The sequence below is a fragment of the Nannobrachium achirus genome (assembly GCF_963921795.1).
Source record: "Nannobrachium achirus genome assembly, chromosome: 22".
Lineage (NCBI taxonomy): Eukaryota > Metazoa > Chordata > Actinopteri > Myctophiformes > Myctophidae > Nannobrachium > Nannobrachium achirus.
In genome coordinates this window covers 23,626,272-23,643,407 of record NC_137829.1, presented here as the reverse complement: position 1 = coordinate 23,643,407, position 17,136 = coordinate 23,626,272, and the positions used below count along the sequence as shown (strand labels likewise).

The following is a 17,136-nucleotide window of genomic DNA, read 5'->3' as shown; positions in this document are numbered from 1 at the left end:
ATCTTAATACAGGTAAAATTGTGTTTTATTTGTATTGTTCGCACAGCTACAGAACCAACTTATGTGCTATGTTGCATGACACACCCATGTTCTAACATAATTCATGATTTAAAAAACACATGTACAACTTTTTACACCTGGCTATATTACAAGATTGAAATCTAACAATGTGCATCTTCAATGAAAACATTAGAGGGAAACATGTTATGGTTACCTCTACCTGGAGATATGACATAATATTATATGGATTTGGTTATAGGCACAAGACCCATGGGTCGGTCTGCTCAGTTTCCATGTGATGAATTATAATACCCCTCTAACAAATGCATCCTATGAAAAAAAAAAAAAAAAGGATTGGGCAAAACAAATTCATTTTAATGTTTGCTACATTTTGGGCCCAATAAGCAGTGCAAAATAGAAACTTACAAATATAAAACTACTGCCTTAGAAAGGCCATCATCACACTTGCTTGCCATAGGCCTATAGCACAGGGATAACATGCAAGAGAAAACCCTCAAACATGCATGTTAGCCTATATGCCCTGACAAGGAGGTATGATGTCCTGTTGGCTGTAACATCAAGGGTGCATGAATAATGCATTATGATTGCAGTTATAATGCACATAGTTTAAGGAATAACCTACAGTACTTTATGTATGTATTGCAGTGCAATAGACAGTCCATAACCCCTGAGTCATACTTCAGAGAAGACAGGCAAATAGCAAAACATCAGCAAATTGTTCACGTCTGCATAATAATGCTGTAGTTACATCGATAACTGCAGACAACAGTCCTTATTCCGTATGTGATAACAAAAGAAATACTTAAATCTATTATCAAGCAAATCATCAATAATGAATTATGTCTGTGTGAGCATGCTGATCAAATAATGCAGCTACACAGTGAAATCCTCAGAGTTTGTTTAACCCTTGAGACTTTTCTTTTTTACACTTTCAACCTGGCCTCCCCTATTGTCAGTTGTCAAAAGATGTCAAACTATTTCCAAAACAGCAAACATAGCCAAACTAATAACACATAGATTGGCTATTTTTTGGTGTGCTAACTGTCATATGATGACACGTAGGGCTGAAATGGTTAAATGAATCCTGATGATTTTACTGTGTAACGTAATTACAGCAATACGACACAGATATAAGAACACTTCAACATGTGTTGCTGAGGGACTTATGGCCTTGGTGGTCCTGGGTCTGAGACAGGTCTATGGAGACCCATGCTGTTAGATATTGATGGGGAAGAGGGAGAGACTGATGATGATTCATCTGGAAGAAGGATCAATTCAGAATGTGGATGTTGTTGTTGTTGTTGTAGCTGATGCTGGGGCAGCACATGTCTCTGTACAAGCAGTGTTGTAAGGCTGTCATCCACGGCTGTATTCATGTGAGGCTGAGTGTCTTTGGATTCCTGATGGATCTGGGTCCTCTCCGGTTTAAGGTCAGGACCCTGAGGAAGACGGTGGCAGAAGGTACATTATACAGGAGAGAAGACACCTTTACCATCAGCAACTTAAAACAATGTGTAAAGCCTGAGTTATACAAAGTCGTACAAATAGAACTACAAGCTCACAATGCGTTGCACTGCTATGCGCTAGTGTTTACTGCTAAGTAAAAAGTAAGTAAGCCTTACCGAGCCATGAGTAGTCTAGTAATTCTAGGAAAAAAATCCACTCGGGTTGGAAAAAATTGTGTTATTTAGTTTCTCAACTGATTCTGACAGGAAATTAGGTCTACTAGCCAGGATGAAAAATCTACCATAATCTGCTCACTGCAAATACCCACAGTGGCCAAATCAAGTTGGGCTCCCATCAACTTTCTATACAGGAGGAAAATACCCAGAAAAGAATCTGCTTTAAGTAGGATGTGAGGGGTCTAACTAGGGGTTTGTCATGAGATGCTGAATCCATTGCAAGCATTTGTTTTGCACAAAACACATTCCTTGGGCTAAAAATGGCCCCAGAAAATGATGGTTTAGTGATGAAAAGTGATGACTCATCACTTTTCATCAGTTTTGTGGGCGTTTTCTGGGGCGAATGAATGTTTTTTGTGCAAAACAAATGCTTGCAATGGATTCAGCATCATGACAAACCCCTAGTTAGACCCCTCACATCCTACTTAAAGCAGATTTTTTTTCTGGGTATTTTCCTCCTGTATAGAAAGTCGATGGGAGCCCAACTTGATTTGGCCACTGTGGGTATTTGCAGTGAGCAGATTATGGTAGATTTTTTATCCTGGCTAGTAGACCTAATTTCCTGTCAGAATCAGTTGAAAAACTAAATAACACAATTTTTACACCCCCTGGACATGACCCAAGTATGTCGAAAGGTATGTCGAAAGGACTTAACCCCAATCCAACCCTTGATGCTGAGTGCCAAGCAGGGAGGCTCTGGGTTCAATGTTTCTGATTCTTTGGTATGACCCGGCCAGGGTTCAAATCCTGACCTCCCAGTCTCAGGGTGGACACTCTAACCACAAGGCCACCACTGTTTACTTCTAAGCTTCACAATAAAGTTAGACATATGATCCCTTCTTCTGTTAACCATTTTAAGTAAGAATAAATAATACAGATGAGATAGTTTTATTAAAAAAAGAAAATTCTTAATGTTAGTTGGTTAATGCATGGTGTAACAGATAACAGCATGTAACAGCATGAAACAATAATAAGGTTCTCAGCCATCGAAAACTAATTTAACAAATATATATAAAAAAAAAGTTGGCTTTATCAGACATTCTGATTTTTCTTGGGTCTGTAATATGGTCAGACGAGGTTCATCTCTGCTGAAAGGAATGAGCAATCAGTCTGTCTCGATGGCTCATTTTCCTATCCACGCTTTACTTAATTGGCTTTAGTGAACGACACAGTATAATGATGGCCCACAGTGGTGGAGTGTTTGAGACAACATTCTGTTGCACTAATTAGAAAAAATCTAAAGTCTAATAAGCCAGTTACTATCTGTTAAATTATGGAATTCAATACAATAACTCTCCCAAAGACATTGCAGGATGGACCCAAGTTGCATGATGGATGGTATGCAAGTCACACTGTTTGAAGGAAAATGTACTTTGTACATTTTTATTTGTCCTGTAATGTCTTGTTGAATTTCATGTTTTTATGTTACAGTATGTGTGAAGATTAGCTGTTGTTATGCATCAGCTAATGGGGATCCTAATAATTGGGATCCTAATAAACTCAACAAACAGGAACACCTCTCCCGGGGATGGCCGTTAATTGATCCCTTTGAACTTCAAAGGGATTGAGCGCTGACTTGATTGATTGGGCCATAGAAGTGTCAAACTACTTACAGTATTTGCTGGTTAGTGCTCACTTTCCCGGTTTCATCAAGACGCACTTGCATAGTCTATCTTTAAAATTGATTTATTGATTTTGTTTATTATTTACAATAAATAGTTGACTGCTTCCTACGGTCACAACAACCTAATGACGTTACAATAAATAGTTGAATAGAAACAAATATGTAAAAATAATAATAAAAACCTCCGCCTCATGTAAGTGGGTCAGTTATGCCTCATGTTACGCTCCATATTATGGCCATTAATTTTCCCATTAAGTCAATGGGGAAAATGTATTCACTAATAAATTAATGGCCATATATGGGGCGTGACATGAGGCGTGACCCATACAGTATATGGAGATCCCTGATGTCATTAATATTAAGCCCATATCTGGGAATGCCCATATATAGACATAAGACATGATTTTGTGAATGTTACCATACTGCACCTAATGTTGTCCTTGTATACTTTCTCTCGTGTGGACATGAATAAAAGGTTAAAATGGGTGTATTGTATATTTTTATGACAACGACTATATTCTGTAATACTTGTCTTTCATGATTATCGTATGCTGTAATGTAATGCTATGTCTTTAATGTGAACTCTTAGAAGATTAACCAATGGGCTAAAACAGTGGTTCTCAAAGCGGGCACGTCCTGATAAGCCAAACGCCGATAAGGCAAACGCTGATAAGGCAAACTAATGTACTACTAAACCTCCTTTGTTATGGCCTGGGCATAAATATAACGATTGCATTCACCGCGGCTTCGCGGGCACTCGCGCCTGCGGCGCTCGGGCGCGAAGAGCAGGACCAAGGTCCGCTGGCCTTCGCGCCGCTTGCAATGTCGTGGACAATAACTGTGACATATAACCATTGTATTGCTCAATATTCTTTATTCATCACTACGGTAGGAGACCCGGGCGCCGCTTGCAATGTGTTTGCTTTATCGGCGTTTGCCTTATCGGCGTTTGCCTTAGTATGATTTCTCCTCTCAAAGTGCATTCCAGGGACTTTGTGGGTTCCTTTATGGGGGTCTAAATTGACCCATACAATGCCCCGTTTTCATTGAGCAAAACTTCTGGATTTTTTTTCAAAAATGACGGCAATTTCGAAATTCATATCTAGTAATTTTTGCTGAACAGTGCAGTGAGAATACAAATTTCCCTTCCAAGTCTCTAACTCTAACAGTATACAAATGGAACCAAATGGACGCTAACGGGTCCATTTGGTTCCAATTGTATACTGTCAGAGTCAAGGGGAGACCTATAAATGTAAAAAAAATTAAAAGTTTGAGAAACACTGAGCTAAAAGATCCAAATAAAAATCTAATCAAACCCCTTACTTGTGTTGCTGTATGGCTGAATAAATGGCTGGTTGTTGTCAGAGCAGTGACAGGCTGCACCTTCATGGCAGGTCTCTGGTATTCTGGACTGGAAGTCACAGTGCTGTAGGCCGGAGGGCCCACGGCCAACTGTCTCTGCAACAGCTGGAGAATAGTCTGAATGTCTGACGTCATCTGAGATTCCAGCCTGGGGGGGGGTGGGAGAGAGAGAGAGACAGAGAGAGACAGAGAGAGACAGAGACAGACAGAGAGAGAGTGGAAACAGAAGATGAGAGTGGAAGAATGGAAAAATAATTAGACCGTAATAACAGTATAGGGAATAGCAGTGGGCATGGTTTTACTGGTGGTACTAAAAAGTCTCACCCCCAAAAAACATATTGATGTATTTGGCCACAGACCCCCATTTGAAAAGACTTTGTGTCATTTGCCCCCATAAGAGAAGATTTATTTTTTTCTTCTTCTAAAATAACAGATCTACAAACTCACGACGCGTCAAATCATGTTGTGCTGTGAGCTTGTAGATTGGCTATTTTTGAATAACACCGTACCTGATTTTGCTGGGGACCCCCTGGAACCCCCTGGGACCCCAGATTGATAACCACTGACATAAAGAGTGTAAAATGACACCAAATGCAATCGTGCTGCCATTCTTTTCTGCATCCATTCTTTTGTGTATCCATTCTTTTCTATATGTGCTTCATTGGGCACTAGGTGGAGCTTATGTTCCTTGACATTATACAACTAAAGATATATAAGGTCTGGTATGGGAATGCATTATATCAGCTTAGTAGACTATTCCTACTGCTTTTGCAAGGAGTGACAAAACATAAATATTCAGTGGGTGATGTGAATTCAGCATTTAGTGTGGCGTGTTTCTTGTTCTAATTATGGCTAGACTTCCTCCAGATGCTAAATTTAGGGCATCAGGCAAAATGTGTTAGCGCTGAATAATCTTTGAATTACCCTGTCTAATATACAAAGACATGTCACTTTCATTTTGTTCCTGGTTTATTACTCTGCTTTGTAGCAGCGAGTGCAACGATTGCTTATTGAGTCATGATTAATGACCCACACAGCACATTTAAACGTCATAGTAGGCATTCAGTGCAGGTGTAACAGACAATCTACAATTTCTCCAACCGGCAAGTGGACAGAACCACCCTGCAAAATCCTGCACGATACTTCTATTTTCTATCTCAGAGTGTAAAAACAGTCTGAGATAAATTAACGCTCAATGCTCTTCATTTGACTGGAGTGGCAGAGAATCGCTGCTGATCCTATCAATAGTAGACATCAAGTACTGTAGCCAGCTTCTGCCCAGGGTCAGGGTGAGTGCAGTGGATGCAGTGTCTTCATTGAGATGGAAAAATCTGAGCTCAGCCTCTCACCAGTGTTAATTCCTGTTAAGAAATACCCCTTGCTGTCTGCCTGTCTGCCTGTGTCAGATGGCCTGCTGGCTGCAGGTGTGTTGCTATCATTGGTCGGCAGTGGGGCAGCAGTGGCTCATGTGTAGTGGCTGGTAGAGTGGCCGGATGGCAACCGTGAGGTTCCCAGTTCGATCCCAGGCTCCCCTAGAGTTGGTGTCGAAGTGTCCTTGAGCAAGACTCTTAATCCCTAATTGCTTCCGATGAGCAGCCAGGTTGGTTGGTGCATTGCATGGTTTCCTACGCCATCGGTGTATGAATGTGTGTGTGAATGGGTTAATGTAATGCCCAATCTATGTAAAACGCTTTGGATAAAAATAGTATATAAATGCACCATTTACCATTTGGTCACAATAGCAATCCACCCCAGGACAAGACTCAAATGTAAATGCTGCACAAATCGCCTATTTGCATGTTGTGATTGGACCGCATTTAGCCAGAATGTGTGGTAGGTTGTTGTTTCTTTTGTGAACTTGCCTGCTTCTTAGCTGACTCTTAGCTGTCTGTCTAAATTTTGGAGATTATTTCAGCCATGAGGAACATTAAAAGGATCCCTGGCTAATAAGCCAAAAATAAGCTTAATGCATTATAATTGTCCTCTATAACTAAAATGTAAAATGAATTTATTCCATAAATAGTTCATCTCATAGGGTCAATATCCGTTGCAAGTTGATGATGTCATTTGTCCATGTGTGGTCTAGCCCTATGAAATTTATAGAATATTTTAAATATGTTTTTTTTTGTTGCACATGCATAAATTCCTTAAATCCAAATGATTGAAGTCACTTTGAGGCACTTTGAGTGACAGTTGGGCAAACGCTCACCCGGGGGCAAACGCTCACCCCCAAACATGATTTACTATTCTGTCTCTATCGGGACGTAACTAGAACGGCGCTGAGTCGGCTCAAGCGACCTTCACCATGTTCGGCAGGCAACTCCCTCGCTTTAGCTCACTCTGTGGTGCCTCTCGTGGATCAAGGTCGCTTGAGACTGCGCGCCTCCGACGAGGTAAAAAACTATACTTTATCTGCAAAAAATAAATAAAAAATATGTCCGCGGTTGTTGGAAAAGTAATGGTGGCAACGGGATTCGATACCATGGGGCTGGGGTCGGAGTCCAGTGAAAGATGAACTATTTCTGAAATAAATAAAATATTTAAGGTGTTTTAAAAAATATGTTTTAGTGGGGTATTAAGGCATATTTGGGTTATTAGCCAGGGTTCTTTTAAGAAACAATGTGCATGCATCAGTGACTACACTGATGACTACAGGTCTTTACCCTTGTACTTTGACAGCTCCATATCTAATATCTATGAACACATTACTATTCTATATTGTAAGTGGCCCCCTGGTCTATACAGATTATTAGGTGGACAAATGCGGTGGTTAAATTTAGGAACTATGAAGGATGAAGTTGTTTATGACAATGACTTGAGCATCAAAGGTCTGCGTGTCGCAGAAAGAGGTTGACACATATAGTGTAAGTGGAAGCAGCCACTTGAAAACTTTATAGCAGCTTCTATACATTCATACAGTGCATAACATTACGGGGGAAAAGCAGGAGAAAAGACCTGTACCTGTTCAAGTGCTCTTGGAGCTGATCTAAGCGCTGTTCCACCTCTCCATATGTGAGTTCACTTGCAGAATTGTCCTCCCCTCCCAGCTCCTGCAACTGTGCTGACTCATCCAGGTAGTCTGCAGGCTTTTCACAAGCCCATTTATCACTGCACAGATCTGGTGAGCGAAGCAAACATACGTGCTTTACAACCTCACATGTGGGTCACAGCAAGGTAATCACTAAAACAACCAACGACTGAAATAGAATGCAATTAATCTTTACAGGAAAGCTGTGTGTTGGTTCTTTGTTTGTAATTTATCAACCCCTTGTTGCAGGAGAATTGTTAACAGTGTGTTTTATTTTTTTATTTATTTATTTTTTGTCCAGCTAGCAAGCTAGCTCTGCTGTTATCTCTACTGGGCACCTGTTAGTAGTCATGCTCCCTTGTCCACTGATTGGTATTGAGTCTTTTGTGATTTTCACCAGAGTGATGGTTAGCAGTGTGTGATTACATTATCTGCTGCAGCAGTCTGTGTAGGCTGCTGTGATGCCCTATGCAGATTTGGGGATATTTGACTGTGTTGTGTGTGTGGCATCTCAATGGATGCTATTTACTTTTACCGTCATGAGGCATAATGTCTCTGCTACCAAAGGACACCAACAAGGGGTATGGTATGCCTCTCAGCAAACATGCATTTTACCTCCACACCCGTGACGGTCGACCAAACACAATCTGGGTTGTGTTATTATTAGAGAATGAATGAATTACTGATGCAGAGTTGCCGATACAGCACCCAGAGATGACCAGGTATCTAAGGGTATTCTGGAAGTGTAATCCAGAATTTACATTTTGAAAGGTTTGCGGATCTGATGGAAAAAATTTGAAAAGGTTAGTTTGTGTAACTATTAAATCTAAGTAAAAAAAGGATTCCAATCTGACTCACCAGGATGGTAAAAGCTCATACAGCTTTTATCAGGGTTCACTGTGAAAATGATTTGATTATTCTGCTTATTTTTGGCCTCTGCAGCTGCAGGTGCAGCTGTCTGTCTAGGTTTTCTGCTAAGAGGTTGTGTAGGACACACTTTGATTGGTCCTTTCAGCTGTACATACTGCATATCGACATCTAAATGATGCATGTAGACCTATTTTCCTGGTATAGTGAGATGAATATGATGCTGGCATAATTGGATGATATTCGCCATGATCCTCTTATGGGACGTTTTTTTTCATGTTCCAGCTGCTATGTGATTTTCCTGAGGACAGAGAAGGACTGCTCTATTTTGACGGTAGAGTTGAGGGATTCAAGGCTACCTAGTCCGTATAGAAACAGGATAACAACGTGTCCAGACAGGTCTGAAAGTGAGGATTAGTGTGGTATGGGAATGTGATTTTAACTGGACGAGCAATAGCTTTTAAGAGCTTCTGTCAAAAACAGTTAACGCTTACGTACATGTTTTCAGAATAGAAGAACAAAGCATGTTACCTTCAAAAGATGGGCTCCTCTCCATGCTGTCCCGGACCTGGATGTGTCCAGTGGGATTTGAGTCAACACCCATGGTTGGGGCATCGGTGGTGGAATAACCAAGGACCGTTGAGCCCAGAGACCTTAGCTCATCTTTCCCTGAGTTCTTGTCTTCTGAACCTCTTTTTAGGCACGAGTAGGACTCTCTCTCCCTCTCGGAGTCATTATCCACTTCCCTGTTGCTTTCCCCTGTAGGGTGGTAATGAACACAGAAGTCAGTGGAACTCATTGTGGCCGTAAGCGATTGACATACTTTGTTCAGCTTGTACAGTAAGTAGATCTGCAATTTTCGGTATGTGTCACCGGCGTGCAATTAAGAATAAATCAGGCTTTATTCCTTAGTGAGTTGTCATCCTTGGGGAGTGCCACTCAGTTAACAATAACAAAGAACTTTGTAGCGCCAAAATGTACCAAATGTACTGAACCTGGTGGAAAGTGGTAAGACACATTTCTATTTACCTTTAGATAGATGTGGTGTGAAGGAAATCCTTCTCTTGACCTTAGTGCCCTCACCATCTGAATCGCAGCCTTGGGAATTGGCCTGCACCATTGAGGTGTTAGAATGAATAATTAATTGAATTGAAATTGAAATGTAGGGAAATGCTTGTAAAATTGTGTTTTTATCAGTATTGTGCAGAGAGTGTAAATGTGTAAATAATCAGAAATGTGAACACTGAAACAATCATAGTGTGCAGCAAACGCTCAATAACACTGATGTGATCTACCTTGGTGTTACATTCAACCTCTCTGAGGTTGAAGGTAAGCTCCAGGTTTTTGAAGAAGAAATCGTTAAACTCTGGGTACATGTCCAAGACTTCCAACAACTCCTCCCGCTGAATGGTGTGCAGGTCACAGTAACTCAGAGCTCGCACATCAGCATTGGATTTGCCAGGTTTGGCATACAGATGAATCATCTCTCCAAAGATGTCATTTTTCCCTAGCGAGGACACAGATACGGCACATCTCATTGGGTTATTCACTGACAAGTTGAAGAACAGACACACTTTACTTGCAAGGAGTCTTGCACAACTTAAGAGTGAGACAATGTGCTGTGTCTGCTACAGATGTAAACACATTTTACAGTCAGAGATCCACATTGAAGCCATGCCAATCCCGAGATCCATATGATTCAATTATTTTGTGTGTATTTGAATTGTTTTATTTCTATGGATACATCACACAATTTAAACAAGTTCTTCCCCAAACTACCTTTCTGGAAAGGATACAATCTATGACTTAGGTCTCAACTTTGACAATCCTCTTGTTGGTATGAGAGTCCATTAAGCAAAAGACTAGAAGTAAAATGTAAAGGGCATCATGAAAAAGCATTTTGTTTGAGCCAGGGTTCACTAAATGCCAACGCTGCCACTAGGGTTTCGTGTGAAAGAGATGCAATATGTCGGCCTCCGGTTTGTGACCCATGAATTGTGGCCTGAAGCCTCAGTGTTCACTGCGACCTCGGCAGGTGCTGGACACCTATCTAGCACACAAGACAGGATCACACAGAGTGGCGCACCATGTACCCCACATACAAGTCTGACTACAAGAACTCAGAAGGTCATTTGCTCAGATGGTGGCCTGACTAATTCCTCACCTCTGAAACCATACATACTGTGCCCTTTCTGGCACAGGATGGCAGACCGACAGGGCCATACAGTATCTCTCCTGTGGTCACCTCTGAAATCACCCTGCTATACAGTAAGCTTCCAAAGCTTTTAATCAGGAAAACCACAATGAACTGGCCACCCACGTCTTGACATACTGTAATTGTATTGGTGGCAATCTCAAACAATGGTTCTCAACCGTTCTCAACAATGGTTTCTCAACCTTTCAACCTTTTGCAGTAGCATATTTAAAACAATCCTCGAAGGCCACCCCACCCCACTCCCCCACAATATACTGTATATATATATATATATATATATATATATATATATATATATATACTTAATATAACACATACATTTAAATATTGATATATGAATGATCTTAAAATGTATACTTTGTCGTGCACCGAAAATAGCCGATCTACAATTAACCAATGTGTCATAGTGCAATGCATCATGAGCTTGTAGATCGGCTATTTTCTGTTTCAAGCTCTTGACAGTCAATATTTCATTTCAAGTTTTTTTCTCCAACATTAAGCTATCAGTTCAAATTGTGATGGACTCCTGAAATATTGTTCAAACATATTTTGTAAATGTTTAAAAAAAGTAAAAAATAATTTGAAAAATATTTTCCCGTGGACGACCAGTGGTCCGTACCAGTGATTAAGAAAGAACGATTTAAAACTGTTTTCAAAATGGCTCTGATGGATCGCTATAAATATCAATGAGCTGGTCTTTGAGATCAGTGACGTTTCCGGTATATTTGCTATTATATATTTGCTATTAATGGATTTTGTGCAATGCTGTGGTTTTGCTAAGCTCAGACCCCATTCTGTCAGGTGTGGGTTTGGAGAGCATTCATTGCTTGAATAATGACCAGTTTAATCCAGGCTTGGCCTGTAACACCTGTTTGCGGTTTACCAGTGAGGGAAAACATTATCACTAATAAGACTAATGGGTTTTCAGTGTCAGTATATTACTGACATCACCAACATGACAAAACATTATAGCCAATTTAGTGTGTTGACATTCATTTTAATCAGAGCTTTCTGTAAATGCTCTCCTATCCACTTTACCTCATCTGCTTTTGCTATTAAACAAGTGGCACTGTGACAGAGCTCAGCACTTTGAAGTAAAAAAGAAAATGAACAAAAAACAAGCAAACTAAATGTTAAACAAAGTCTGCACAATGTATATTATTTATGTGACATCTGCACAGCATTATATTCAAAGACTTTGGAGGGATTATTTGCGTTTATAAAAAGAAATCGCTAAATCACTTTTGTGCAGCTCAGTAGACCTAATCTTCCAAACCAAGCATACATGAGGTATTACTAGTAATGGTTGCCTCCCTGATGTTCCACTCGATGTCTTTGTTTAAACAGTCAATGTTTAAACATTGAAGGTTAATTTATACTTTGCCGAATGACCAACCCACAAATTCAACTGAGAAATGTGGTTTGAGCATAAATAAGCCATGTGGGAAATTGCTCTGCCAATCCTTCCCTGAGCTGACTGCAGTAGCATCTCTGCTTAATAATAAATAACATATTATCAAGAAAAAAAAACTGAGTAGGAAGGAAGTTGTGAAATGATAAATAGAAAACATTCAATCCAATGGTGAAAGAAAAACTTTGGATTCATTTGATGACTAACATGTACAAACAAAAAGGGAAAATGACGTTACCTAATTGAACCATTTTACTGTAATTCATTAGCCTACTACAGAGTGGTTAGATCTAAATCCTGATTGAGTTTGATGTGAACTGGTTGAAACGCTCACACATCTCAGAGACTAGCAGAGCTCTTTAGATTTTGGTAACACAGTACACCATAGTGTAGTAGACCACTGGCATTTAAATTCATAATACTGATGGCATATGTCCAATCTCAAACATAAATGAAACCCAGTGCTTGAGGGGGCAAAAAATTAAACTTGCCATAACTACGGAATGGATTACCACGATGGCCCAATTCTATTTCTCAGAGACCCTACTACCGGTACGTGTTTTAAAGCGGTCGGTGCGTGGATCATTGTGAAGAACAATATTCTATGAATTTTCAAAGGTTAGTAAATAACTCTCGGAATTCTGGCAGGAGCAGAGTAAACAATGTTGTAACTATGTCAGTATTGCAATAGATACCGCTTGTCCAAGTTTAGAATGAACAAAGTATTAAAGTAGGCCCAGGCTGCTGGCGTGGTGGTCCGGCCACCCTAGGCTGCAATGCCAGCCTGACAGCATGTTGCGGTTTCGAATCCCAATCCCAACCTTTTCTGCATGTCACTCCCCATCTCTCTGTCCATTTCCTGTCAGTCTACTGTCCTATCAATAAAAGCATAAAAGCCCAAAAATAAATCTTGACAATATTCAAAGTAATACTGTTTCACTGATTTACTCATGCCCTAGCTGGAACCAGTGCTCATTAAAATATACAATTACAATTGATTTGGTCCTTACAATATTCATAATTATTTATACATTATTTATTGCGACCGTCAGGGAGCAGTTTACTATGAAAACCTCCACCGGCCGTCCGTCCGTCCGTCCGTCCGTCCGTCCGTCACACGTCACACGTCACACCTTTGCCCTGCTCATATCTCCGCATCAGTATGACATCACACCACATGTGTACACAAACCTTTGTGTACGTTGCTGTGGCAACAGTCTGTTGTTGCTGGTCTGTTAGTGTACGTTAGCAACCACCTTAGCAACCATGGTTTTACCCTAGCAACCAACTGTTTACCCTAGCAACCAACTGTTTACCATAGCAACCATGTTTTTTTACCCTAGCAACCAACTGTTTACCATAGCAACCAGATACGCAGAGCAGGGATCTCCATATATGGGCATAAACAGGTGACATCACACTGATGTCAGATACTCAGAGCAGGGATTTCTCCATAATATATGGGCATAAAAGGGATTCTGTTAGGGATCTCCATATATGGGCATAAAAGGGATTCTGTTAGGGATCTCCATATATGGGCATACAAGGGATTCTGTTAGGGATCTCCATATATGGGCATAAAAGGGATTCTGTAAGGGATCTCCATATATGGGCATAAAAGGGATTCTGTTAGGGATCTCCATATATGGGCATAAAAGGGATTCTGTTAGGGATCTCCATATATGGGCATAAAAGGGATTCTGTTAGGGATCTCCATATGGGCATAAAAGGGATTCTGTTAGCTGTTAGTGATCTCCATATATGGGCATAAAAGGGATGCTGTTAGGGATCTCCATATATGGGCATAAAAGGGATTCTGTTAGGGATCTCCATATATGGGCATGAAAGGGATTCTGTTAGGGATCTCCATATATGGGCATAAAAGGGATTGTATCCCAGATGATGCCCTGTTAGGAGATCCACACTAACAGAATCCATATATGGTCCTACCGACAGCTGCTATAAGCCAACCCTGGCGATAAGGTCTGAGTCGAAGAAATGCTTCTTTCCTGGCAAGAATTGCCCCTTTATACTGTAGGGCTCGTTTGTGTATTGTATGACATCACGCCACATCATCGGCTGAGGACTGTGTGATGTCATCATATCTCCATATATGGAGACATAAGTTGCTCATGCCCAAATATGGGCTGGTGAGGTCAGACTTAGTGTGATGCGTAGGTTATCTCCATATATGGAGATTCAACTTCAATGAGTAACCATGGCAAACTGTCAACTGCCCGTATGTCTTGATAATTGGTAAAACAAACTTTTGGCCTATTTGTGGAGATAAGCGACCAACGGTCGCTTATCTCAAGATTAGGGAGTCTTACTGGTAAATGATCTTGAGAAAATGTAATTCTGAATTTTCTTAATCTAGCATAACACAAAAGACAAACCATTATAGTTTTACAAAAAATAAACAGACTCAAAGTGTATAACTGGTAGGACGAAGCAGTATGGTGAAAATGAACATTATTATCATCTATTTGTAACTCTTAAAATGTATTGGTCCGATGAATGTACACTGACATTTGTACTATGTAGCCAGGGGTTGTGTATTTACCAAGGATTGCCACCACGATGTCATCTTTCAGGATCTCGATAGAACCACGGGACAGGAAGTAGAGAGCAGTGATGACGTCGCCACTGTGGACCAGGGTGTCACCGGGAGGGGCGTGGGTGGACTGAAAGCGCATGGCCAAGGCTCTCAAACAACCCTTGGTGGCCCCGTGGAAAGCTTTGCAGTCCTCCAGAAGATTCTTATTGAGGTGGAGGCAAATATCTGCCTGGAGACACTCTGGAAATCCTTTCAAAACCTGAGGTGCAGAGAGACAGTCCATGAGTAAGATACAACAATATTATACACAGTAAAATACTCAGTGTTCATTTAGCCACTTCTATTTTGACACTGAGGATTGTACTGTGTACAAAGGAGTTCCTTTATCACCACTCGGGATGGGAAGCACTATGCCAAAACGCTTGTTGAAAACCATCGGTTTACCACTGGCCTCAAGCTGATCTGCCACAATGAGATGGTGTAACACAGAAATAAGGAGATAGCATGAAAAACAGTACAATCCAGAGTTAATTCAGAAATAAATGAATACTCTGGATTTTGCTTAGGAATGCTTCACACAAGGAGATATTGTCCACTATGAAGAGTGTTGGCAGTAAAGTAAATACATATATTACTGTACCTTCCACAGTAAGGGATTACAAGTGCCAAAACAGTAATTTTATTACAGTTACAAATCCAAGTAACTCAACGCCCAACCAACTGACTTGAAACTATCACTTTAACTATAACGTCAGCATGATGCAGCCTGCCTTGAGTTTACCCTGCTGTAGTTTTTAACTTGAACAAAGGAGCAATAAGTAAAGATGAACTTGTGACTAAATATGAAAAAAAGGAAAAGGATTGATGTACAGTAAAAGTGGACATACTGCACGTTAAAATGGTATTCCAGCTAACCAAGCGTTATCTTTTACTTTTGGATTGATTCATTGATCTTTGGTTGTTTAAACTGTGCACAAGGATTTCCCCTTGATATGCCACATGCAAGATCACAGTAGAATACACACTCTATTTGTCTTAGACTCTTTTTCTTTGTCTGAAATAAAAAGACACTCTGCAATGGATAGAAACAATTATGATGAATAATGAAAACACAAGGCCTGCTTTTTATGTATCTAGTCCATTTGTGGACTAGATACATAGCCTGATGGGCTCGATTTAACAACATTCTCCTAGTATCCAATCTTACAGAATAAAAATCTGCAGTTCTATGATATGTAAAATAAAACAAACATTTGATAAATAATATGTATAATATGTGAACATTATTTTAACCTCATCAATATTATACCATAATCTGTTAAAAAGCATGCCATAAAAAAATCATAAATGATGTACACTTGTTTAAATCTCATATGTATACAGTAAATAGTTATAGCATGCCATAAACAATTCATACATTATGTAAACTTGTTTGAACCTCTTATGTATAGAGTAATTAGTTATAACATGACATAAACAATTCATCATTTATACGCCTGGGAGTAACCGTCCCTAGGTGGATTTTCCTTTTAATCTAACGGTCGGCCTGTATCTCTTCGTCTCTTCATCACATCAAAGCGTGTGCATATAGTATAAATTACATAGATCATGTCTCTGGCTTGTGAAATGCCTGCTTTAGAGATGTTTTTCTCCACAGTTTCAAAGAGAACATGTACAGTAATGTAAGCCTTTGACCTGACTGTTGGGTTATACCGTATTTTGCAAGAACAATTACAGATTTACTATCCGGCATTGTGTGCCATTCTGCATCAAATTAGTATACTTTACGTAAGAGCATAATGGAGTCCCCCCTGATCAGAGAATAAATGTAGCTTACACAGAATTACTAATGAAAATTGTATACCATATGTTGAAGGACGCACTAAAATGCCTGAAACAACTTTGCAATAAAAAAATACAATTTTCATGCATTTTTTATTCTAAGATATGTACACGTGCAGTATCAGCATAGTCATATAACATTTTCAAATGCATCGTGCCAACACAGATTTGGACATAAATATACATAACTTATAAGAGTATGCACAATATATAACTAACATACATACATACATGTGTCATGACTCATATTGGTACTGCAAGGATAATGATGGGGATGACTGTTATGGACTCTAAACACTGGAAAAGAAATGACATGTTAAAACATAAAAATGGCTATGAATTCAAATATGTACCTCCTGCTCTTACCAATGTTGAGATGTTAATCCGAATGGAAAAGCAGACAAGAGAAGAAAAACAAAACAATTATTTTCTGCATTTTGCTCAACACTGCAATGCTAAGCTACAGCCAGCTAAAAATTAACTTGGGTTTCAGTATCCACAAGTTTCCAACGTCCCATCGTGCATTG

The 17,136-nt window shown here is 39.9% G+C and overlaps 1 protein-coding gene across 1 annotated transcript in view; it reads right to left on the bottom strand.

The window, feature by feature from the left end:
- Window positions 1-1,184: 1,184 nt before the first annotated feature.
- Window positions 1,185-17,136, bottom strand: part of kcnh7 (potassium voltage-gated channel subfamily H member 7) — a gene marked incomplete at both ends in the record, with an annotated part of 55,590 nt that continues 39,638 nt past the window's right edge. Inside the window, 7 exons of the mRNA XM_080752771.1 lie at window positions 1,185-1,460; window positions 4,651-4,837; window positions 7,651-7,807; window positions 9,116-9,343; window positions 9,614-9,695; window positions 9,880-10,091; window positions 14,774-15,026. Of these exons, the coding sequence (XP_080608897.1) occupies window positions 1,185-1,460; window positions 4,651-4,837; window positions 7,651-7,807; window positions 9,116-9,343; window positions 9,614-9,695; window positions 9,880-10,091; window positions 14,774-15,026 (1,395 nt within the window). The remainder of the gene's footprint in view (window positions 1,461-4,650; window positions 4,838-7,650; window positions 7,808-9,115; window positions 9,344-9,613; window positions 9,696-9,879; window positions 10,092-14,773; window positions 15,027-17,136) is intronic.